Here is a 25,894-nt window from a genome sequence, read left to right on the forward strand (position 1 = left end):
TTTTTCAATGTATTTATATCTATAGATATTAGCTGTTTTGTAAGAAACACTTTTTATCTGGAATATTAACATACTACGCGTACAACACATGAGTTATTACGACAATATTTGTTTAAAAATATGTCGATAATGTAAGAGATAAAAGAAGCACCAGCAAGAAGTGAATTAAGTCTCGTGTTAACCAAAATTTTGTGAAAGAAAAAACTATTAGGGTTCGACTAGAAAGCGTGGTCAAACAGTGTTCGTATAAAAATACGATTCTTAAACAACTCGTGTCCGTGTAATATTGTCATGTTATTACGTTGAGAGACAATTTTTTGTAGCAATTACATTCCAAGTGATTCCGGACGTACTAAAAGTACGTCGAATACTTTTGTGTAATAATAGTGAAAAATATACTGAAGTGTAATCGATGCACGATTAATGAAAGTTCGACGAAAAGTCTCGTGAGTCTTGTAACACGTACGCTTTGCAGGAGGTACCCGAGTGGTTGGTAACAGAGACGCTTAGTGGATGAATACGGTCCTGCGCGATCCCCTCCACCTTCCTCATCCCGCTATACGACCAGTCAGTTCCTTGTTTGCCATACAAAATCCAATAGTTTGCCTTGTACCTCGAGAGTGCAAGTATGCCTTTTGCATTTGCCTTTTTTTTTAAAAAGTGCGGTAATCCATTGAAGTACTCGCGAAAATGTGCATTTTACTAAGTTTGTTTACTCATACAACAAGATTTCGATGGTTTTGAAAGGGAGATCCAAGAAAGCATAGTGAGAATTCCTGTTGAGACCAGACCGACCGGCCCGTTAAGGCTTCGTCGATTTTTTGGTCGTGAAAAAACAACGGAGCCGAAGCTTTTATGCAGAAAGTCAGTTAGACAACTGAAAAAAAGACCGATACGACGAAAAAAATAATTGTGAAGAAGTGCGTAGAGTACTCGAGGTGACTCCTTTGTAAAAGGAGTACCGCAGGACGAATATTTTCACTGGAGCTCTCGGGAAAATGTGTTATGTATTTACGTGGAATATTGCGTAACGTCGAGGGCCGGGAAGTGTTTGGAAACGTGCAACACTGACAAACCTCGCTTCGACGACTTCGCAGGACGGCCTGTACGCGTCCGTGCAGCTGGCTTTACCGGCTCTATTTCGTCTCTCTGTCCCAGCGAAATTCCGCTCGCGAGGCCTGATACTGCGATTGAAATTTTCCGAAGAAAGAAATATCCACCGACGCTCCTATCTCCTCGTGGAAGAGAACAACTTTTCTCGCGATCAACTACATTTTACCTCGACCACTTGCTTCTGGACAACTTTTCTCGAAATTCCCTGCTGCAAGAACGTTCAACTTCTTTTCAGATGGAAATTGGTATGTATATTCTTCTATATCTTCATTAGATTTTTTTTTATTCATCTAAGTCACTGACATTTCTATATCCATGCAAGGTCATTATAAACTACTATGTGGATGTAGCTTATGCCTTATAGAAGCATTAGGTTATAATTATTTTTATAACACACTTTTGAGTTTCAGAACAACATTCTTTGAACAATGAGATATCTCTTCTTTCCTCTAATAAAATATCATTTAGGTTAAAGAAATATCATAATGTTAGACCCGAGTAACTTACAATAATGAGTTTCTCTATTTATTACTATGGTTATCATGTATTAAAAGTTGTTTTATATATTATTTATTAATACACTTCCTTTCTCCTCTTTGGTTTACATAATTTAAACATGCTAAAGAAACTAAATCTTCGAATGATGATGATACAAAATAGTAATTAAAGAATCGTACTTGCGCTTGTGAAAATTCTAGTGTAAAAGTAAATGCAAATAAAGTATATTTCCTTTACCCTTACGGTTGGTTGCTTATGAAAAAGTAATTGATATATTTATTGATACAAATAATGTGTTGCAGTAAAAAGATATGTTTTTGTATATCTATTCGTAATCTTATAAGAATATGTCTCATATATATCAATAAATTCAAATATTACCCATGTAACATATTAAAAGTCAAATGTTAATCCAAATGTTTGATTTTCAGATGTAATATACTTTTCATTTTATGTTTTGATGTATTCAATTTTCATTTATTTAATGAAGAGATGATTAAAACATACAGCATGTAGGAGAATACACATGATAGTGATATAGTTCGATACATTTTAGAATAAAAGTAAAAGGTATTATATTTACACTTTCATGTATTAATAACAACAATTGTCAGCATTTTCTGAAAAAATGATTTTTGTTCTAAATGCATATGCAAGTCTAATTCTATATAATTTATGGCACTTGTGTGAGGTTATAATACCTAAATAGCTTCAAAAAGTATTATTCTAAAGAATATTTTCATGTTTAGCTTATAATTTATTTTTGAATATTCCCCTAATTACATGTCCAACCACGTGCGTTTTTATTCTTTTATATTATGCAATATATGTGTATGTATGTATATAATGGTTACAAGTATGAGTAACTCATTTATTTTTAACTTCAAAATCGAGCGAAAAAATGAAGTTGCAGATCCGCTAGAATTGAATTACAGTATCAAATAATAAATTTTTAACAAGTCATTGTACCTCGAGGTATAGAAATAATTTCTAGCACGCTCAGTCAGGTCGAAAGCAACACATAAAAATCAGAAGGTACACGAGTCAAATTTGTCATGATTAATCATCGAAGAATTTCTTGTTCGCTGAAATAATGATGGATTTTCACTTTCTTTTCTTCATTTTCACAATTTTTTTGATGAAAAACTCGATATTGTTCGAAATTACGGAAAAAGTGCTCACGCTACTTTGGATACTTCGCAAGTTCTGTCACACGGATCTCGAGCGCGGTGCTTTCAAAAATCCGAAACACCGTTGTAAATTAAAATCAGTGCATAAGGGTGCGTCGAATTTATTTGCTACGCTTTTTTTGCTTTTTTTACTTGCTACGAGTCTATTTTCGTACGCGTTTAATACCGTAGTGCGGATGCATCGTCGATCGCGTCACTTTATCACCTTAAACGAAACAATACCCACTACCGAACGCTTTCGTCGTAGCTACACCTTTTTGCGTCTGCTCGTGGCGCGCCAAACGCAGCAACTATACGCGGACAATTGCAACGTTTTACGAGAGCTAAGCGTACGATGGCTGTTCCACGTGAATCTGATGTTAAACAATCCATGAATATCCCTGTGAAACACGCTTCTGAATGTCACCGTTTCTTGATCCGCAGCATTTCCAATGTGATCTGCGATGAAACGTGTTCGCGGGCTGGACGAGGTAGCATCACCAGCAGCAGCAACATTAAAGCACTCGTCAGTGAGTGCAGGAAGTGGCTTAGGTGGCGGAGGAGGTGGTTTAGAGTACCATTCAAGCAGTGGAATAGGCGTTGTTGTACCTGGCCAAGCAGTTCGATCAGTTGCTTCGAAAGAAATGCCGGGAAGCATACAATTCGGAACTGCCCAAGCTCAACAGCAATACACTGGAGCAATTGTAGTGCCGACTGCGGCTCCCTCCCCCATTAAGGTGCGTGTTATCTACTGTGTAATAACAATAGTAATGAGTTGGAAAACTACCACAATATCTTTTTCCTATTTTTTCCTGATATAGGTGATTTTTTCAAATAATTTTTATTTATGTATAATGATTTATTTTATTTTATATTTAACAGAGTTATCGTTTATAATCGTCTCTCATGCAGTATAAATATACATGATATAGCTGATACAAGAGTGAATGAAATTAATCCTTTTAAAAGCGGCTTGTCGAATTAAACGTCCACTAATTACGTTTTTTGTAATTGTTGAATTCATAAATTTATTCTCATCTCATGTAATACCATTATGAAAAAATAAATGCTCTGTGTTATTGTTATTATTTAAAAAGTTGAATGGTTTACAGATATGTTTGATGAAAGCATTTTGTTGAATTTGTTTTTAAATAAAGGTTTTCCTTACATCCCTATTATAAGTTTATGTGTACTGCTGTACAATTATTTGGATGTTGTGTGCAACTACTTTTTTATAGGGAAGTGGATCTGCAGGACTTGGTTCCACATGTAGCAGTAGCAGTGTAAATACTGGTGGAGGGTTGCATAGTGGGATAAGTAGTGACAGTAACCATAGTATGGGTTCCCAACAACCTGCACCAGGAACACAAAGTCAAGTTCATACTCAGCAACAACCAACAATAAGGCATAAGGTTCATATTGCATAATGTATATAATAAATTGTAAATATAGTGATATAAAATGTATACCAATACCTCTATAATAATATAAAGGTATGAATATAGACAGGATGTTAGGTAGAATTGTATTAAAACTAAAAGTTATTATTAAAGTTTTGTGTTTTATAATTAGCTGGAAAGGATATAATGTAAAAGTTTTGTTTCATTTTTAGGTCCATACCAGCAATGTAACACCATTAGCTTCTACTCCACCAGGCACCAGTTTGGGTGGTGGAAGTGGATCACAACAGTTTCAGAGATTAAAGGTGGAAGATGCATTGTCTTATTTGGATCAAGTAAAGTACAAATTTAGTGATCAGCCACAGGTAACATAATGAGAACTACGGATTTATTTGATCAAAGAATTACTTTAATAATCACAATGAATGCTTATCTTCCAGGTGTACAATGACTTTTTAGACATTATGAAAGAGTTTAAATCACAAAGTATAGATACACCAGGAGTTATTACGCGAGTAAGTCGGTTATTCCAAGGACATCCAGAACTTATTGTTGGTTTCAATACGTTTCTTCCACCGGGGTACAAAATAGAAGTACAAGCAAATGAACGCGGATACGCGTTTCAAGTATCTGTTAGTATGCCGAGTCCAACGGCGACACATACGGCTACATTGTCGCAACATCACTGTACAGTAAATGTCGGATCACCGCCTGTCGCGAGTCCTCCGACACAACCCGCGAAAGCACCTCCAGTTTTGCAAATAATGCATGGGTAGGATATCCCGTATCATCTGATTTCTCATTCAGTCTCTTGTTGAACTAATTTCATGATTTCTTTTTAATTGCTATCAGATCTGGGAACATTCATCACTCTTTGCCAAACAATATTTCCAATAACAGTTTGACAGTCCATGCACCATCACCACCACCGGTCCAGGCATATAATAATTCACACGTTACCGCAGCGCAAGCTCAAGCTGTGAGTCAGGCGTTAAGTCAAGCACAAGATGGCATACCACCTAGTGGACAGACTCAGCAGAGTCAACCGGTTGAATTTAATCACGCGATTAATTATGTTAATAAAATTAAGGTTTGTGTTTAATTAAAAGGATACGATAATAAAATGAAAGATTGAAAATAATCCTGTAAATTATGTATAATTACAGAATCGATTTCAAGGTCAGCCAGACAAATACAAAAGATTTTTAGAAATTTTGCACACTTATCAAAAAGAGCAACGAAATTTAAAAGAATCTGGACACATGGGGGGTACAAGTGGATCTGGTGCATCAGGGGGTGTAAAACACTTAACGGAAGCAGAAGTTTACAGTCAGGTTGCTAAGTTGTTCGAGAATCAAGAAGATTTACTCGCCGAGTTCGGACAATTTTTACCGGATGCTACTAATCAACAGAGTTCACTGGTAAGTGGCACATGTTTATTATAAACAATAAACATAACTGGGAGAAAATATTGGTTAATTCGTGTATATTGTTCCAGAGTAATAAGACTGCTACAGTTAACGATCACACAACAATCGTTAAGAAACCGTTGGGACCTAAAGCTCCTTACAATAATTCGGGAAATATTTCAAGAGATCTTCGAGAGTCGAGTAGCACTGGTACAATAGAACGGGAGAGTCGCGATCATAGAGATCGTGAACGTGAACGAGATAGATCTGGTATACGAGATATTAATAGTGTGCAGAAATTTAGCCACGGTACAGGACAAGTGAAAAGAAGTCCATCCTTCTCGCCATCGGTAACAGCGGGGAACTCTCATCATATTCAGCATGGTCCACCCCCTTTGAAAAAGCATAAAGTATCGTCTATGCGTGAATGTGTTACTATAGCGGAAGCGGGAAAGTATGGCAGCCTGAATGACTATGCCTTTTTCGATAAGGTCAGTATTCTTAAACTTCTCTAACAAGCGTTAATAAAGAATATTGAAAATAAAATATTGATTTACATTAGGTTCGAAAAGCATTGAGGTCCCAAGAAGTATACGAAAATTTTCTCAGATGTTTGGTACTTTTCAATCAAGAAATAGTATCCAAATCTGAGTTGATTCAATTGGTAACCCCATTTCTCGGTCGTTTTCCCGAGCTTTTACGCTGGTTTAAAGATTTTCTCGGTCATTTACCTGAATCTTCTAACACCAATGCAACAAACACGGGGAGTAATTTAAACGTCGAGGCGTTACCAAACAATGTCGTACGAAGTCATCAAGAGCGACCCCAAGGTGATTTGGCAATGGAAATTGACTATACAGCATGCAAACGTCTGGGTGCATCCTATTGTGCTTTACCAAAGTCATACGTTCAACCAAAGTGTACAGGCAGGACGCAGTTGTGTAAAGAGGTCCTTAATGATACATGGGTTTCGTTTCCAACTTGGTCCGAAGATAGTACATTCGTAACATCGAGGTTTATATTTTTTTTTAATTTTTTTATACAATACTTCTTGTTAGTTACAGGTATCATCATCGATGAATTTCAATTTTCAGGAAAACTCAATACGAGGAATTCATTTATCGTTGCGAAGATGAACGATTTGAATTGGATGGTGTGATAGAAACAAACGCGTCAACGATCAGAGTTCTTGAGGGTGTTCACAAGAAAATGAGTAGAATGAGTCAAGAAGAAATTCAGAAATTTAAGCTTGACGATTGTCTCGGTGGTTGTTCTCCTACCATTCATCAAAGAGCCCTGAAGAGGATATACGGCGACAAGGCTGCCGACATTATAGACGGTCTTAAGAAAAATCCTGTGGTAGCGGTGCCGGTTGTTCTTCGGCGGCTGAAGAGTAAGGAGGAAGAATGGCGGGAGGCACAGAAAGGGTTCAATAAGATCTGGAGGGAGCAAAATGAGAAATACTATTTGAAATCCTTGGATCATCAGGGTATCAACTTCAAGCAGAACGACGTAAAGGCTCTGCGATCTAAAAGTTTATTCAACGAGATCGAAACGTTATACGACGAGGTTTGTATAATTTTATTCTCTTATAAGTTAATGAAAAGTTTCTCTCGTTATTCAGAATAATTGGTTTTATAGAGACACGAACAGGTGGACGATGGTAACGGAGATGGTCAAAATAACAGCGGACCACACCTCATATTACCTTATAAAGATAAATCTGTCCTGGACGATGCAGCTAATCTTCTTATTCATCACGTGAAACGTCAAACGGCTACCCACAAAGAAGACAAGCAACGAATAAAGCTTTTATTAAAGCATTTTATACCTGATCTTTTCTTTCATCCGCGCCAGGAATTGAGCGACGATGAAAGGGACGAAGACGGTAAATGCGGATTGAAATTTGGAAATAAAGCAAACCATGATTTTTCAGAATAATCATATATTTGATTCGTTACAGACGAGAAAGAGGATTTGAATGTAGCAGCGTGTAGTAATTCTCAGACGGTAACAATGAATACCTCTTCTATGGGTGGTGGTCTTCAAGCGAATAGGAATAAACCACCGGCTTCTCCGATTTCGTCTTCCACCTCGATTAAAACCGAGCCTGACGTCAAACTACCGATCCATGCCTTGTCGAACGATCCGGAAGAAGCGTACTCGCTTTTCATGGGCAGCAACAATTGGTATTTGTTCCTGAGGTTACATCATATTCTTTGCGAAAGATTAACAAAGATGTACGACAGGGCTGTTGCCCTCGCAGAAGAGGAATCGCGGTATAAACAGCAACGTAAAGAGAGCACGGCGGTTGCTTTAAGATTAAAACCCAAAAGTAATACTCCTTAATCCTTCCTTCCACTCTAATAAAATACATTTGATCATAATTTAACATTGTTACGTGTTTAACACAGATGAACTTGAAATCGAGAACTACTATCCTGCATTTCTTGACATGGTCAAGAACGTCTTAGACGGTAATATGGAAAGCACTGCATACGAGGATACGTTACGAGAAATGTTCGGTATTCACGCGTATATTGCCTTTACGTTAGATAAAGTCGTAACGTACGCAGTGAGACAAGTAAGTGCATGTTTACTGATTGCTTATTTAAAAATTTATCTACGATTATTTCGTTTATAGCGTGTTTTCCAATGAAAACAAATCTTTAAACAAAATCATACAATTTCTAGTTGCAACATTTGGTTACGGATCCTATATGTCAGCAGTGTATGGAATTATTCCAACGAGAACTGCGTCAGCCAAAAGAGAGTAGTGGCGCGGGCGGTTTATGTGCTACAGCTTATATGAGACTCGGTGCCGAAATGTCTTATCAACGAAAAGCTGAAAAAGCAATGGCAGATGAAAATTGTTTCAAAATATACATAGTAAGTGTTAAATAATATTTTTCTTAATGAAATTTTATTCAAACTTGGAACTGAATATGCATTATCTGTTATTTACAAATAATATCTTAATCTCATATTGGTGTTACATTGACGATATAATGGTTTGATTACAGCCTAGCAGTATCATTTCATGAATTATTAATAGAACGATATTGTGTATGTTAGTTGTATAAGCATAACTTTTTCTTGTTACAGTACAAGAAGGACTGTAAAATGACAATGGAATTGTTGGATACGGAGGGCGATGAGGCGGTGGACAACAGTTGTAGGGAAAGAGAAAGGGAAGGAGTAACAGTATCTGAAAAATGGTCTACGTATGTTGAGAGGTTTTCTGCTCCAGCTGGTCAGACTAGTCCGAAAGACACCCCTACCTTAACAGACAATGAGCCGACAACCAATCATCCTGTGAGTAACGACCAGGCAGCAAGGGGGGGGAGGGGCAGAAAGCGCAAGAACACTGACATTAGCAAGAAGGTATAGGATCCACATCCCTTTTCATAATCATTGCCAACGTTGAAGTTTACATTCATTTGTATTTGATGTCTGTGATTGGAGTTGTACTGTTGCCATTCATTGTACAACTAGTGTCCCAAAGAATGAAAGTTTCTCTTCTTTTTTTTCTTTTTTTTTTTCAACTTTTTTAATTAAAAACTTTCTTCTATTATTTCGTGTGATCGTACTAAATATGCCAGTGGTACTCATGCGTGAACGTTTAATCGCAGTCCAGGCACTATTCCGGAAATCGGTCTTCAAGTGAATCTTTGTTGACTTCCTTAAAGAACAAGTAGATAATATTTCAGAAATAAACGTTGCAGCATATAAATATCGGTTGTTTGCTAATACGAGGAAGCTACGTAGCCATATACGATCTGTCATCACCAATGCTTTATCATGCGAATGGGGTCAGAGCACTAGTGTCATACTTGTCATTATATAGAAGTCACAGAACTTTGTATACATAAGCAGAATGAACTATTATTCTTTTAAATGCAAAAAATCTAAGAAAAGGACAGAAAGTCATATATTTATTTTCATAATGTTTAAAAAGAGATAAGAGAGATATGATTTTCAATTACGCGCGTCCAATGTGGTGCTGTAAATTAAGTATAACAAAAAAGAGAAAAGAGAACCTATAGTGCACTACAAATCCCCATTCTTTATTCTATATATTTGCACATACTACAAGTGTGTTGTAATTACACCGTTAGATATTACACGACAAACTATAAATTATATTTCTATATTTTAAATATCGATTTATAATAAAAAAAAAGAAAACAACGACGTTTGAACAGTAATTTTTCCAAATTTCAAAAGAAAAAGATTATTGAAGGCATTCAATAAGTATATTGTTCCAACGTTCATTGCTTTGCTTCCTCGCTTTTACAATATAAATAACCATTCGGTTGATTCATTTATTCGCGGAACTATTGTTCAGGGTTTATTTTTCAATGAAATGATATCTTCTTTTATTCGAGTTTCTTATTCAAGGTCGTAAGGTTTCATGATTTGAAGGAAAGTGTGCGGTGAACGCACGTTAAAACACACTCTGCGTTTTGTTTTTATTTTATTTATATTTATTCGTCTTATGGTTGTCTAACAAATTCTTTTTGTTTGTTCTATTTTTTTTTTTTTTTTTTCATTTTCTTTATGATTGGTTTCAATAATATTGAGAATGAAAGTGCAGAAGCTTTGAAAGCTTTAAAGTTAGGAGTATTTACCAAACTCGTTAAAAATAACTTTATTTTCATGTTGCAAACATGATTTCTCTGTGAATCTATCACCTGATATTAAGATAATCGGGTTCAACGAAATGAACAAGGAAAACTTTTATGTATACAATTAGAGTATTATGCATTATCGTACTGTCTCCGTGACTATTGCCTATTTCGCGTTTCTTTAGAAGAAATGGAAAGATAGAAAGAAAAGAAAAAAAGTTAACTAACTTAGAGGAAAGAGTAATTACGAGATGAAAGACGAGCATTTAAATACGTTTCCAAATGTACAAAAAAGAAAAAGGGGACACGGCATACACAAATGAAGTCATCCGAACAGTGCCATAAATGGATGTAAAAAAAAACGTTAGCTTAAAACTTAACACATTTGATATCGGTCAATTCTTAATTCTAAACGTTTCGTTCATTTTTCATCTTACTATTATTATTACTAGATAAGATCTACTAATTTCTAGAATTTATTAACGAATTAGAACTGAAGAGAATGTAAATATTTGATATAAATTTGTACATATGTTTTGATACGCAACTTAGGTCTACTGGTAGTGTGCATCTGCTAACTTGTAAAAAAAATTTCCACCATTCGCTGTTACATTCGAAACAAAAAAAAAAGAATCGTGAAGCCTTTGGAAAGGAAATATGGATATTGACTCGTGAACACATTACTTCCACGCCACATCACGTGTATCATGGCATTTTCTGTCGTCTCCCTTCAACTTGAAAAATTTGTTGCTACCAAAAAAAAAAAAAAATCCTTTGATACGCCGGAATAAGTAAAAATTTTACGAATGCGAAAAGAAGATGCAGAACACGAAACAGAGTAATATTTCGGAATGCTTCTCGAATACTTTCAAAGGATGTGTTAACATTTCTTGTGGAAATTAAACGAAAGAAGCTGGGAAAAAGTTCCTCCTTCCTACCTTTGAATTAGGGTATGTTGATAAAACATTGAATTTATATATAATATATATATATATTTTAGACATTAGAGATTATTTAGGCACTAGAATTGAATTTTGAATTACAAAAGTCATCTGTTGGTGCAAGATGTTATGTTACACTCTTAGAATCAGATTTAAAGGGTGTAGTGTGATATATAAGATGCAGTTTGCATTGGTTCTAGCTTGTACTTAAAACTGGAAGTAGTGTATCATGGCGTGGACTAAGTGTGTTCTTGACTTAACTGTTGCGCCACTGTGAAGTACACGTGTATTATATTAATAATAATAATAATTCTTTGCTATGTATATATTAATCTATAAGTAGTGAAGCAAAGATTATATATGGTGTAGCATGTAAATAGAAATTCACTGGTATCTTTTCAACTAATTCATAGTTCTAATTTTGAGGAACGTAACAGTATGAGACGTTGATATCCCATGATGATCTAATGATTTGCCAAAGGTTTCACAGTTTCAGCTCTCTCGGTTTGCTATCGTTGCTTCTTACCTAAGGAGGTCCTTCTGGCATTCAGTAACTTCATTCGTACACAACTATATTCTTCGCTCTACTTTTTTTTTATTGTGTCGAAACGATTCAGTCGAAGGGTGTTAATGATTTTCCATCGCAGTGAGAAGAATTGTTATGCTTGAAACGTTAGCGTTCAGCATTCGATGAGCAACACTTTTATTAAATTTTTTTTTTTTTGTTTAATATCGAACAAATCTTCCTTTGTTCAATACTTCTGGCTTCGAACAATGTGTTTATCAGATTCCACGATTAATGTGCTTTTATTTGTCACGTTGAAATGTCGCGTTAGGACTTCTTTTTAATTGAAACACTAATTAACACCACATTAGTTTTTATCGTTTGACGTCGACGTAATACATATGTTTTATACATTTTATGGGCAACAGGTATTGTTTCTTGTTTTGCTCTGCCGTAGTATTTTTTTTGTACAGTATATACACGTACGTTTGTGACGAAGAGTGGAATTTTCAGATGCGATGTTCGCAATTGTTGTTTCCTCGTTGAAACTATCTTCGTATTTTGTACAAATTGTAAACATGCATTTCCTTTACAAGGGCTCTGCATCATGGAATTTTAAGCGCTATACATAATATATATATACAATATATAAATATATAGAAAGATTATACACGTATATTTACATGTACGTGTGTGTTTATAGATTCTTTTCGTTTATTTAACAGTTTAATACGTTTTTATTAGATAACGTGGCACAAAATTTTTCATTGATTTAACTATACATACATGCATACATATTTATACATATATGTAAAACGTTGCCACAAATGATCTGATTTAAACGTTACTGTGACAATTTGTAATATAGTTTCATTGAGACTATGAAGATCATATGTGCAGACAGATTTTATGTGATTGTTATAAGCTCATATCTCCGTTTTCACTTTACGCAGTGAATTTTAAACTATATATATATAAGACATATATATATATTTTGTAACTGTAATCTGTATATGAAATGAATATACATATAATAATAGATAAACAATAATATTGTATAGAAGAGAGATATTGAAATACATGAACAATGCTTTTAAACATTATTGTCTAACATCATTTTGTACCACTAAATTTATATTACTTTGATTCTCCGATGACATTAATTTTTTGTAAAAGAACAAAGTTTTTTGCTTGTGCTTCTATGAACAAAACAAAGCAAAAGGAACAAACAAAACCAAATATTTTGTTTAATGCTATATTCAAGTATATCTGATTGATTGAAATGATGAAGATTTCTTTTTTTGTTCATCCTCCAATTTTTATTTTGAATGTTTTCTCTCATTTAGCTTCAATTTTATTCTGCTTATTATTTCAATATTATGTGTGCTAAATATTAAACGGTGATCAAATATATATATCAAGAGTTATATATCTCTTTTCTAACACATTTGCACCTTAAACAACTAGCTAAGTTTCTCATAGTTGAAAATTGTTATCAAACTGTTTAACTGGACTTCTGTTAACATTTTGCCTCTTTTGTTATGCTTCCGAATTCGAAAGTTCATTTGTCGTCTATGAATGCGCATAGATTGAAAATTGAACTGGAATTGTTCTCTAAACACACATTTTACTTTTTTTGCTTGTGATCAACGAAAATTGTTTTATTATTGTCAAGTATTATTGGTACTGAAAACAAGCTTTTGCCATATATTGAGTGTTAACTTGTACATTATTTCTTTTACACTAAAGAGTTAAGTTCTTGCAGTCTAATACAATTCTGTAGTACCTATAATATCTTTGAAAGTAGTAAAACAGCAAGTGTTCTGTTCTGTTGCAAGATCTCATTTCGACCCCCGATTTTGATTGTTGCTTTTTTCATGCATACAATTTCCCACATAAGCGTTCACATTTTCTTCTGTTGTTCTGTGAAACATATCCCTTTGCCTATCCAAGTTTATCCGAGTTTATTACTGGTAATTCTTATTTATAAAATTCGACTTTCTTGACATGAATGTGATTAATTATTTGTCAGTGTATAATGACAATCACATAATTGCAAGCAATTTGTTAAAAATGCAGGAAAAAAAGAATAGAACAAAACATGGAGAACATTTTTTATGATACATTTTTAATAGAATTCAATTATTTTTGTAGAAAAGTAGAATATTATTATTTGATGTTCATTTTTCTTCAAATTATTTACGTATATATTTTTTGTAGTTTATTATTTTGTTTTGGAGTTTCTTTTAAACTACTGTTACTTCAAGAAAAGAGTAAACCGTGCGAAATCAATTGTTTGTAACTTAGTATAACGTATAAGATATTGTAAGAAATTGTGCTGTAATAAGAACACTTAACTTAAGTATATTAAATTTAGTAATATCTATTTGTGATAGTGTAATAAGCGATAGTATTTAAATATTTTATATTAACACCTTGTAAGTTTGTATATTTTAAGAAAATTAACATTAACCGATTGTTGTAGATGGATGGAAATGGGTGGAGTTCTTTAGGCAGAATCTTGGCAGGACGTAAGCCTGTATTTCTTTACCGTAATGTTAGACAATGGAGGAAAAAGACCGCAAGAATGATGTCAGCATCCATGCCTAATGCTAATCATCCCGAGAAAGGTGCAGAGTAAGTATTTCCTTAATTTGATACCATTATATCAATCACCCATAAAACACATTATCTGAATATTTTACTTAATCTCTGCTATCTATCCTTTTAGATCAACAGACAAAGAAAAATCAATTGATTCTGTAGACTCTCTCCTGAAACGGTCTCCTGGTTTAAGATTAGCAGACTCTGGAGACACATCTGACATAATCAACTCTGATGAAACACAGTGCAGATTTAATCCTAATAATTACCAAATGTTGTATGTTGCTAGTAAGGAAGCATTCCTGTATAAAAAGAATTCGTTTAGCCGTGCCAGAGAGGTATGTCTCTTAATTATACAATTTTTCTCAATCTTCTCTGATACCATAAAACATTAATAATTATATTTTTCTCTTTCAACAGTGTCATCCAACTGTGACGAAACATCTGAACTCAAAGTTCCACCAGTGGCTAGCGTCGTGGGCATCTAAAAATGTTGCGGATGTTCAACATCGATTATGCCAGGACTGGTTAATGGGTCGTTACGAAAATCTGATCCCTCATAAGACACGGGTGATTACGGATAACGATCAAACGAGATCACCTTACCGACAATACAATCGTTATCGAGTGGAACGTTTGCAACCTGATCTATTAACGGAATCATGTGTATAATCTTACGCCTCTTATAATTTCTTTACCATTCTTTGAGAATATATTGATTACTACTTGAGAGCTCGTTTCGATAATCTCACATTCATGGATACTTTCTGTTAAGAATAAGTAGTTAGGAGGAAGAGATAGAGTTATCACGGGTCAGGACAAAATTAAGACTAATTCTTGTGGCATGTTACTTGCACGAACTATAAGAGGGAAACGTCTTATTTTTGTCACCAAAGTTCATCGCGAGCAAAGACACGAAGTGCAGAAGTGGTCGTTAAAAAAGAAACACGAAGGTATCGAGGACTATAACGAAACGTCTGTACATTATATGTACTTCACACCCTTTACCGCATTCTCAATTCGACATAAGTTTGATTCTTCAACTGTACAGGTATGAATAATCTCGTGTAAATGAAAATATCGCTGATTTGTTAAATTGCTGTCTGTTCAGCGATTTTACGAAGTTCCTTTACTTCGAGAGACTAGATTTAAACGTTAAAAAGTTGGCAAAGAAAGACAATGAGAAGGAGCGATATTTTCAATTGTATTGAGCATATGCTTGTGATCAGGTAATATAAGATAGTTACGCGTAACGTTTCATTTCTAAACTTCATTACTTTTTCAATATAATTAGATACAGGTTTTCCAGGTAACCTTTTACGATAAGAGAGTAAAGTTAAAATAAAACTTTTGATACTGCATGGAATATCTTAAACGTATTAGAATAATCTATCGTAATTTAATTGTCGTTTATAAATACATTAGAGATTCAACCAATTTTATTTTATTAAGTATTTTATTTTTGTAGATTTAAGCAATCGTTCAAATATTGTTAATAATCAAAAGCTGTTTAATATTAGACTATAAAATTAAATTAAAAATTACATCGAAGTCAATTGGTTTTTTTTTTAATGATAAATTTTAGGAGTTCTTTTCATTCATGCGAGGATAGTATAGATTTCGCACTTCTTTCCCGATAATTTTACAAAAACAGTTATTCTGAATGCTTTGTGTGCACATATGTAAAATACTTCTAATTCAAAGTTTTTTATAACTTGCTCCTCTTATTCTTTTCGTACAAACGACACGAATTCGACATACATAAGACATGTAATAAATATACATGTTTGTAAATATGTATATGCATCTATGTATGGATATGTAAGTGCATATGTACGTGGATATGTATACACATACATGTGCATGGAACGAAACAAACACTAGGCCTTATTTTTTACCTGATCTTTAGGCTACTCGATAGAAAGTGTAAAATATAATAAATATAGCGGTGTTTCTGTACAGTGCAAAGCTGTTAGTAATCAGAGTGCGGTGTTTACACGATTAAGAGAAAGATATTAATTCACCACGCACGAGGTACATAGCTTATTGTTTTACATTATTCATCATTGTATTAAAAATGTATCTTTTATTCATTTTTATTTTGTATATCGATACAAAGGTCATATACGTACGAACTTAGAAAAGTTACAAATTTTTAGTTTTTGAAATTGTATCATGGTAATGGAAAAAGGAAAATTACATGTTCGTGCGTGGTAATGAAAGAAAATAATTCCTTTGTAACATTCAGACTGCGCGTAGTCGTACAAAAAAAAAGACGAATTAATTTCGTTTAAGCGAATTTATTAAAACATATTGATGGATTACGGTGTACGCATAAACACGATTGAATTCATTTTTATTCTAATTTTGTTGAAGCCTTGTCTGTCGTTTCTGTTTGTAATTTTGAGAGTGAAAACACAAACACACCGTGCTCTTCAGTTATGCAATATACTACAGTTGTACATTAGAACTGTGTATCTTATCAAAAGTGGACAAAGAAAAAGAGAGAGACGCGGTCTTCCGATACTCGACTACTTGTGACTATTGATAGTGTATTTTATCGAGAAATTGCTAATTTTAAAAGTGTATGTCCATGTATCAAAAGTGAATGTACAGGCAATTTTATTACTCAAGATAATAATTTAATGTTGATATATTTTGCACAAACCATTATTAATATTAATAAACAATTAATATTAAGATTGTTTTATTTCATTTATTCTCAGTCGCGATAAAATCGTTTATCAATGTAAATTGTAAACAAGAAAAGATAATATATTTGATTATATTGGAGGTAAGTGGTATTTAAGGAGGAAGAAAGGAAATAGAGGGGAAAAGAAGTATCAAATCCAGCATATTTCCTACAACATTACTTATTTTTATTAAAAATAATTTACACTTTCTGTGTATTAAATATTACTAAATGAAATACTGTATACGAATACATTGCCTGTACTATTTTCTACATGCTTGCTAAAAACATTTCAAATATTTTCTTAGATATTGTACGCTTTCAAGGACTATAATTTGATGAAAATAGTTTAATTGTTATTATTTAAAAATCCTGTCCAGTGTAGAAAATTGAAATATTATAATTTTTACTAACAAAAGTTACCTTTTTATTTTATCATATCTCTGGTGTAATTTTGTTTAAAAAGCGTACAATGTTCAATGGAGAAATATTGCAGCAAAAACCTCTTTGGTCTTTGAATAAAAAAAAATAATAATTGAGTATGATGTTTCGTAATGAATGAATGATATTATGTTCACATTTATTGTTTTTAGCACGTTATAAATAGTCGATTATGATATACAAAAAAGTTTGAAACAATTTTCCCCGTTAAGTACAAAATTGTGGATTGTGCCTTATTGAAATACTGTAATAACTATCCTTGCTACTTTTACACCACCTTTGAGTACTTCTAAGGTGTATGTTAACTTAAGAAATAATTGTTAGTCACCGATGAACTTCGACAAAAGTTCACATTCTTTAAAGAAACTTTAAAATTCGAATAGAAATCAATGTGTGTTCGAATCGAGTGTCGAAGTTCATTTGTCAATGATTTTGACAATCTATCCTCGATTCGTATTTGAAAAAGACAAGATAGTTTTAATGATTCATGGTTATACTTTTTTTTTTAATAGATGGAATCAAAAGTAAATATTTAAATGATAACCATGAAATAAAATTTACACAATCGTACTATTTTTCTAATAAACAGAAAAGGACACGAGGTTTGTGGATTTTCTTAAATTTAAAATGTCAATTCGCACATTTCTTGTCTAAATAAGTATCAAAAGCGTTAATAGCTTGGGGAACAGATTTACAAATACGAATTTTGAATATCTTATCAGAAGCTTTATATTAATTATAATCTTTAGACCTGATTTTATTTACCTTCAAATTATTCATCGAACAGTAATTTGATGCAGTTAATTCAAACAAAACGATTGATACTAATCGTTAAAATAGAATTAAAATCAGGTCTTGAAAAGATTGCTGTATTTAGTAAAATTTTATGAATTATAACTTATTTTCAAATAACCAAGAAAATCTAATAAAACTTATCATTATAAATTGTAAAACATTAATACGTGTTAGTTGCCGCTGGTAATTAACATATGATGAATTTTCTCTACGAGTAATTTGAAGTAAAATTGCGATTAAACTTATCTATTTTCGAACGACAGCAAATTATCATGCGAATTTAGTTTTTAACGCATTTGAAAATCGCGCCATTCGCGGGAAGTATTCGTAACCATAGAAACACGGACTACGTGCTTAGTTGCGTGAGTCCCTTCGTCCGGGTCACATCGTTTGAAGAGTCGTCCAGGGTAACTCGGTAAGATTACTAATCTTTATCAAATTTTCTCGTTAAAACTATACGAAAACTGTAAATAATACATTCAGACAAGCTTTTGAATAAAAATATACTCGAGACAACTAGTTTTTATAATAATAATCTGTCTAAAACATGTTGCGCGTGCAATTCAACCGTGAGCTCGCCATGGTCCAATCAATTTCACTTAAATTTTCACTTTGTTAGTATATTAATACCAATAATTCATTAATAATCTTTAAATATCATTGATTGAATGCCGATTCATTGTTATATCATTATGAATACTAATTCAAGGAACAAATTATTTCTTAGGCGTGGGTTCAGATTCGATAAAAGTTCGATAGTTGAATAGCGGCCATATTTGAATATATCGATCCGGCATTCGATCAAATTTACGCGGTAGACATCAGTTGCGCACGCGCCATGTTAGTAGGATCGCGAAACTTCAAAGTTAATTGTGTTTGATCGTCGAAAAGTGCATAAATAAGATAAAACCACGTGACCTGTTCTGTTATGTAGGTAACATAAAATGAGTGTCCACGCGTTGTTTGTTTGTGATGCTAAAATAATCCCGGATGAGAAGACAAGGGGAGAATCGCTTCGGTGACACGAGGATGGCGGTGATACCCATGACCATGGCTGCTGGAGGTGCTTAAATCAGGTATGTTCGCATGTTTTGACAATCTTCTGGACACGTCTTAACTGAGGTAGTCCATGTCGTCGGACGTTTCGCCTTCGATATCATCCGATGTCGTGTTTTGACGACAGTGATATACATACGCACTCATTGCTACGTTTTCACCGGTGCGTACGCATTTGTAAGTCTTGTCGGGACATTTGCATCTGAAACACACACACACACACATGCGATATTCGTGATTTTTGCCTCGTTTACCGTCGTGCTATTATTCCCGCCATTTTCTGACGTTATCTATCGCTTGTGACCGACGATCGATAAAATGATCAGTAATTAATTTTTCTTATACTTTCTAATACTTTTGCACATAATTGTATTATAACTCACGTGTTTGGCGTATATAATTCGCCTCGACGAGTGACGAGATTGTACGTGTTCCATCCACAAGGTGCATCATAACAATTTCGTTTAGGTTCGTCATCGTTACCGCTTTCGGTAGCTCTTTGAGTTCTTGAACTATCGTGAACGATACGACGCAATTGTTCCGCAAATTCCTAAAAAACATTACATCCAAAATTCCTGCTGTTAATTTATTTACGATCTTTTGCTTTTTAATTATGTTATCGTAAAAGAAATTTTACAATTAAAGGATCACTTTTCCGAAAGGCTTGTTGTAAGGCTAAAGTGTTGTTTATGATACACCGAGAAAACGTTCGACGACAATATTATTTAACATTGATGTCTCACTTGTTTTTCAAAAATCGTCCACTATCGCGATCATCTATCTGCTTTCAGCTGTATATAAATACGTCAGAAGACGTTACGTACGAAATGGTTGACTGAGTTAAGGTCATTACTATCGATTTTGCATTTCGAAAAAGAACGTTGGAGTTTGATTCTTGAACGAATCGCGTTATCATTATGCATGAAATTACGTTCATATATACATATATAATCTCACAATTGCAATTGTATCGCGTACAATATTAGAATATTTAAATCATTTTTTTACATTAACAGTCGTCATTTCAGAAAAAATGTTATAATCATCTACAAAATAATTATATCAGCAGCTGAAAAGATTTTTGTGCAATTTTTTAATTTGGTAGCTTTTTAAGCTATAATAACAATATTTTGTGTATATTAAATATGCCTAAGGCAGAAGAGTTAATGATCTTCTCCATTTGAAAGTTATCAATGGTTTCATTGATAGTCTAGCAATCTCAAGTATGACTAATTTTAATCATTATCACTCCGCGTATTTGCAAATTTGCTAGTAATTGCAGATGCTTCGCTTGACCTAATTAATAGTCGCAAATCATCGTTGCCCAATTGTTTGTTTTATATGTTTCCAACTCTTCTGTGAATTACAGAAGCTAGTGCACCTCAAATTTTTAACGAATATCAATACAATTGTTTGAAAATTTATGTAATCCTCTATTATTTCGTTCAATTTTTAAACTTTGCAAGGCAAATTCATTTGCAATTTTACCAATTTGGTAAAATGGTGCTTGAACAAAATATATCTAAGGAAGTAAATCAAAGATTTTTCAGATCAAATTTTATTCGAACAATACCTAACTCTATGATGAACAAATTTTCAATTAATTATTGGCAGCGTACTTGTTCACTGATTAATGCCGACCAGTAGGAAAATGTACATTTCCCATATGAATGGGTTAAACAATCTCTAAGCTCCTTTTCATTTTCATGCTAGAATTTTTGGATCAATTTTCTTTATAACTACTGGATTTCATGGTTTACATGCAATTATTAGAATTTATTTTCTGAATTATCCCCAAGATGTTCTCATCAGCAAAGGGTTCTCGTACATCTCGGGTATAAAGATTTCCCTTAACGCGTGATCTGAGGACGTAATAAGGATCTCTTACCTCTGATTTCACCGCCGCGCTGTTGGAGTGGTCCACGGTGTAGAGGACAGCTAACAAAGTCACTAATAGTATCAGTTTCATCTTGCCGTTTATTTCTTCGGTTCTCCAAGTCAGAAATTCCAATTGATCTCCAATCGATCGATCGATCTCTCCTAGTCTCTTCGAGTCAGACGGGTCGTCGGAACGATCTTCAAAGGCGAACGTGTAGGATGAACCCTCGAGGCGGGATAGACCCGCGCACCGAGTCTAACCAGAACTAAGACTGCAAGGATGGTGGTGGTTCCGTCGAGAGGAACTGTTCGGTCCTCCTGGCGATCCTCTGTTAGATTCTAGACGATGTTCGCCGATTCGAACGATATTCAACGCGTGTCTGGAAAAGTGATAGGTGTGCGTGTGATTTTCCGCGATGCTCTTCCGACTTTATACATAGACTGACTGCCTCGTATAGAATGAGGAGACTTTCGAGATGCCGGGAGTTTATATAGGCTGAGCTACTAGCTGGTCGAGAACGGGTGGGGACGTCGAGGGGAATCGTCGTAAGAAAGAAGAAGAAACGACCAGGGAGTGAACGAGATGATAATATAACCAGCGCTTTCGAGAAGGGAGAAGTTGCAATAATAAGAACAACAGTATTAATAATAATCAACTTAAGTATCCTCTGACATCTGCGTTTCTTCTCGGTATCGATTCGTCGGCCGATCGCGTTCGAACGTCGCCGATAGGGGGTAAAATCGAATCGTACGACATGTAGAATTTAACCCTTTCAATGGGCAATTATGCAACGATCCAAATGATAATTCATCGAAACGATTTCGTTAAGTACCATCGAACGTTTTTGTCAAATTTCCAATTTTTCCAGTTTCTCTAAATAATGTTGTTCGTTATTTTCATCCGAAAGAAATAGAATTTATTCGTTCGAGAACGAGGTTACTCGTATAGCACGGATGTAGTTTTCATTCGATCTTGTTTTTCATTTTGTTATCGAATAAACACAGATTTCTGCGTCAAAACTTTCGTGACAATTATACAGTACAAAACTTGCGGTCGAATTATTATGTCTGTAATGTTGTTGATTTGTTTACTGAATATTGCAATATATATATATATATATCGGGATTGATTCCTACGTAAAGGCAATGATACGTTTCACTTTCCATCGCAAGTTTCGATAAATCATTTATAACTAAGCATTGATTGCAAGCTTGAAAAATCATGACGTTGGTAAGAGCATCTGCGTGTTTGTTAACCGTATCGCGTTGATTCGTTAAATGGAATAATTTAGAGAAACGAGGAGTTGTGACACGCGAATCATCTTGCCGAAATTGTAATTTAAGCCGCGCGCCTTTCTCGGCAGAAAGTTCAACCTATTATGTTTCATTCGATCAGAGAAATAATCATCGATACGCCCCAGTTTTGGCGCATAGCGTAATAGATAAAGAATCGAGCATCAGTTTCGATAGTTTCGTTGAAACTCGGACCGGTCGACCGATTTCGTGGCATTATCGAAGCCGGATCGATTGTACGAGTCGGTCCATAGATCAGCAGAGATCGAAACGGACCGATCGATGACGTTGTTTACAGGCTCGCCCACGGGTATTTTAATTCGACGACAGATAAACGCACGTGAGTCAGAATGCAGGCAGGGGCTTGACGGGGGCTTGACGGGGGCCCGTCAGCATCTCGGCCAATGGCACACTGCTTTCAACGTGACGTCTGTTGGTCGCCTCATATGCGGAGGACACGATTTATCGAGTCTCATTGACTTGACCCGTCGATTTTGCATCGGCAGAAGGAAAGAGATACGCGAAAGTTTGAGGATTATCTAGGATAGGGGTGGATAATTAGGCAAAGAATTCAAATTGAACGCATTCTTGTTTTAACCCTTTCGCTACCAAGGGCGAAAGACTGCTTATCGATAGAGAGAGTATAGTGCCATAGTTTGCCTTGAAGAAAAATCTCGGGTGACGATGATAATAACAGAAGAAGGCTTCTTATTTTCCTATCGTTTATGGAATTAGAACTTATTTCTTTTCATGAATTTTCATTTTATTCGCCCATCTTCTACACAATAGAAGATTGTTGATTTATTAGGAGCACATCCGCTAGGGTAAATCGCGGGTTTCGCAATAAAACGCTCGCGATAATCAATTGCGTGCGCGTGTACGCTTCACCGTATGTTTTTCTTTCGTATATACCTCTCTATCATTCTTTTTATCACTGTTCTCTTTCAACTCTGTGTCAACGCGAATTGCATCATTCGGCTGGCTGAAACGTAAGAAGCCGCGAAATTCGTGAGCGCATATTTTTACGCGCGAAGAAACTGCGCTTCGAGTACCACCGGCATATCGAATTTCGTGATCGCAAGGCTGATTACGTGTTTTCACTAAAGCGTAGATTGCTGTTTGGTGATTCTAAACGATACGGATTTGATAACCTTCGCGGTATTCCGGTTCGGAGCGGATTCCGCACTTCCTACCCCTTTGCGAACGAAGCGAATCTTGTGCTTTCAAACATGGCCATTCATTTTCCGCGAACCAATTGGATTTCGGAATCGAAACATCGTCGAAGGTTGTCGATTCGCGTGGTAATGATTTATATTTGATTCGTAATCGATTTAGCCGACCTTGGTAATATTACCATCTAAAAACGTGCCGGTTGCTAATTCGGCTGAATAGTTACGTGCTCGTATTTTGGATTCCATGTGTTCGCTTCGATTCGCAAAACTTTCCATGGTACACCGTAATAAGACACACGAGGAGGGCCGGGGACGAACACCGAAATTCTTGATGGCTCGAATAACGTCGCGTCATCGTCTTTAAGTTAATTAATAGCATTCTCTCGCTTTTTGCACCCCAAAACCTTCGAATCTCCTCGGAATATCTTTCTCCTCTTATAAATTTATTAATTTAACACTGGTGGAGGGGCAATCGTGAACCATAACCATTTATATTTGTTTAGTTAATTAACCCTCGGACGGCGGACCACGAAGAGAGTCCCAATTTGAATTCAATGTTATTTTAATTTTCTAAATTTTACACTGTTTCTCTGAAAATTATTCTTCTGATATGGGAAATTTTTTTATTTAAAAATTGTACATTGAATTTGTTAATATGCTAATATGTGTTGTTTTGCTCTCGATTGATCCAGACTGCGCTGTTGAAGTGTTAAAAACGTTTGTTATTCCATCCTCGGTGGAAAACAGAAAGTTTAATCAAATGTTTGCAAACATATTTTGTAATATCTTGAAAAATTCCTTGGGATGCCTCGTGGCGCCTATAATCATTTACTGATTGTAACACCATAACACGAACCAGTACGCGCGTGTCGTTTCGATTTTGCAGCCGGACAATACGAGAGGTACTAGCGATTTCCGAGAAGCAAATCAGACGAGTTTATACGAGCGGTCACGTAATCGGGCCCTGCGATTCCTTTCGGAATTTTTATGGCTTGAATTAGATATAATTGTACTGAAGGAGTTACGTGTGATCACCGTGCGTACGATCTATTAAACTTGTGTGGTCCCGAACGCTCCAGTTCTTTCCTGTATTGCGGCCTGTCCTCTTTCACGAATCACTCTTCATTATTTCAATTTCCTAATGACAATGACTCGTGGAAAGTTTCGCTTTCGTTGATCCTTTAAATTCACTGCGGACGTTAAAGATTCGCGACCCGAAAATTAACTTTACTATTAGTAATTATTAATTGCAATATTTCAGTTCCAATTATTTGCTGGAATTTGAATGGATAATCCTATAGGGAAAAAATGTAAATTATTACGATTAATGCATGAAACACGTGTACGCGAAGGGTCTGGTTCACCAAAAAATGACTTCATGACAGTGATCACGTACTGGTCTCGACTACTAGGAATTCCAAGGTTCGTTTCGTCCGTTGGCTTATCGTAGGTCCCTAATGACGTCAGCATCATCCACGAAGATCAGAGGAATTCCTCGAAAAGAACAGTGATTTGTGGATGATTAAGGAGAACTGTTCAACAGTTTGCCCGACGGTCGGTTAGGTCAAGGGAGGAAATATCTTAACGTCATTCCGAAATTACACTTGATCATGCAATCTGGTCGTAATTTCTTTTAAATTGCTAACGATTCGTCTCTAAAGATAACGTACGAATCGTAGATAATGAGTATGAAAATGTGTAATAAAATTTTATCTCGAACGATTAATTGCTCTTCAGATCACGGGGGTTGTAGCAGCACCTTCGAATCTTTGATAATTATTGGAAAATTTATGTAACTTTTATTCGCTCGTTAACTTTTCTAAACGTTGCAAGAACGTATCATGAATAAAAGTCACATATTCCTATGAAGGAAACAAAGGAAAAAAACATTTTGCCCCTTCTTTTATCACTTCCGGGAAGCTAACCGCGTGAGCCCTTCACGATCTCGTTTTTCAGAGGCTAATATCCGGGTTATCGCTCATATTTTACACGTTCGACCTTTTTTTTTCCTCTTTTCAAAGAAAAGCGTAGGCTTTCAAAATTTTCCGAACGGTTTGGGTGATCGTAACCAGTCGTGTCGGAATGACGCACACGACTTCCACGAAAAAAAAAAAAAAAAAAAAGGCATGGGGGTAGAAGTCGGATGAAGAACTACGCACAAGATGTTTCGTATCTGTTAGATAACAAGTGATTAATTTCGACAAGCGGACATTAATTAAACGTCGGAACAGTGCGTGTGCCATGTTCTTGAAAAAGCGCACCGCTTAGCTTGATAAATTGCCGATAAAGAGGCACGCGGA

The 25,894-nt window shown here is 35.0% G+C and overlaps 2 protein-coding genes across 4 annotated transcripts; one reads left to right on the top strand and one right to left on the bottom strand.

Moving 5' to 3' along the window:
- The first annotated feature begins 28 nt into the window (after window positions 1–28).
- Sin3A (SIN3 transcription regulator family member A) lies at window positions 29–18,878 on the top strand. Of its 3 annotated transcripts, none has more exons than XM_034322453.2 (18): window positions 29–1,358; window positions 3,225–3,517; window positions 4,019–4,192; window positions 4,393–4,545; window positions 4,621–4,952; window positions 5,033–5,270; window positions 5,347–5,601; window positions 5,679–6,080; window positions 6,152–6,603; window positions 6,684–7,158; window positions 7,231–7,477; window positions 7,553–7,924; window positions 8,004–8,173; window positions 8,284–8,478; window positions 8,695–8,973; window positions 14,149–14,300; window positions 14,395–14,605; window positions 14,688–18,878. In XM_034322453.2, the coding sequence occupies exons 2-18, from the start codon at window positions 3,245–3,247 to the stop codon at window positions 14,937–14,939; spliced, it is 4,632 nt and encodes a 1,543-aa protein (XP_034178344.2). In that variant the 5' UTR covers window positions 29–1,358; window positions 3,225–3,244; the 3' UTR covers window positions 14,940–18,878. The 3 variants fall into 3 exon arrangements, with proteins under 3 accessions (XP_034178344.2, XP_034178346.2, XP_076544228.1); XM_034322455.2 differs by having other exon boundaries at window positions 30–1,358; window positions 8,695–8,904; XM_076688113.1 differs by lacking the exons at window positions 14,149–14,300; window positions 14,395–14,605; window positions 14,688–18,878 and adding an exon at window positions 10,770–12,712 and having other exon boundaries at window positions 30–1,358.
- On the bottom strand, window positions 17,608–21,599 carry LOC117603397 (uncharacterized). Its single transcript, XM_034322513.2, has 3 exons — window positions 21,140–21,599; window positions 19,635–19,801; window positions 17,608–19,453 (listed from the first exon to the last, which is right to left on the bottom strand). Exons 1-3 carry the CDS (start codon window positions 21,218–21,220, stop codon window positions 19,309–19,311), a joined length of 393 nt encoding a protein of 130 aa, XP_034178404.1. The 5' UTR covers window positions 21,221–21,599; the 3' UTR covers window positions 17,608–19,308.
- Between the last annotated feature and the right edge of the window lie 4,295 nt (window positions 21,600–25,894).

This window comes from Osmia lignaria, chromosome 4 (assembly GCF_051020975.1).
Source record: "Osmia lignaria lignaria isolate PbOS001 chromosome 4, iyOsmLign1, whole genome shotgun sequence".
NCBI classification, from domain to species: Eukaryota; Metazoa; Arthropoda; class Insecta; order Hymenoptera; family Megachilidae; genus Osmia; species Osmia lignaria.

Bases quoted from the DNA above. Each gene is read 5' to 3' on its own strand.
- Sin3A (XM_034322453.2), top strand. From the start codon at position 3,245: ATGAAACGTGTTCGCGGGCTGGACGAGGTAGCATCACCAGCAGCAGCA. The intron at 7,478-7,552 runs GTAAATGCGGAT...GATTCGTTACAG, and splicing joins CGATGAAAGGGACGAAGACG to ACGAGAAAGAGGATTTGAAT. The intron at 8,974-14,148 runs GTATAGGATCCA...CGATTGTTGTAG, and splicing joins ACACTGACATTAGCAAGAAG to ATGGATGGAAATGGGTGGAG.
- LOC117603397 (XM_034322513.2), bottom strand. From the start codon at position 21,220: ATGAAACTGATACTATTAGTGACTTTGTTAGCTGTCCTCTACACCGTG. The intron at 19,802-21,139 runs GTAAGAGATCCT...AATGTTTTTTAG, and splicing joins GCGCGGCGGTGAAATCAGAG to GAATTTGCGGAACAATTGCG. The intron at 19,454-19,634 runs GTGAGTTATAAT...TGTGTGTTTCAG, and splicing joins GAATTATATACGCCAAACAC to ATGCAAATGTCCCGACAAGA.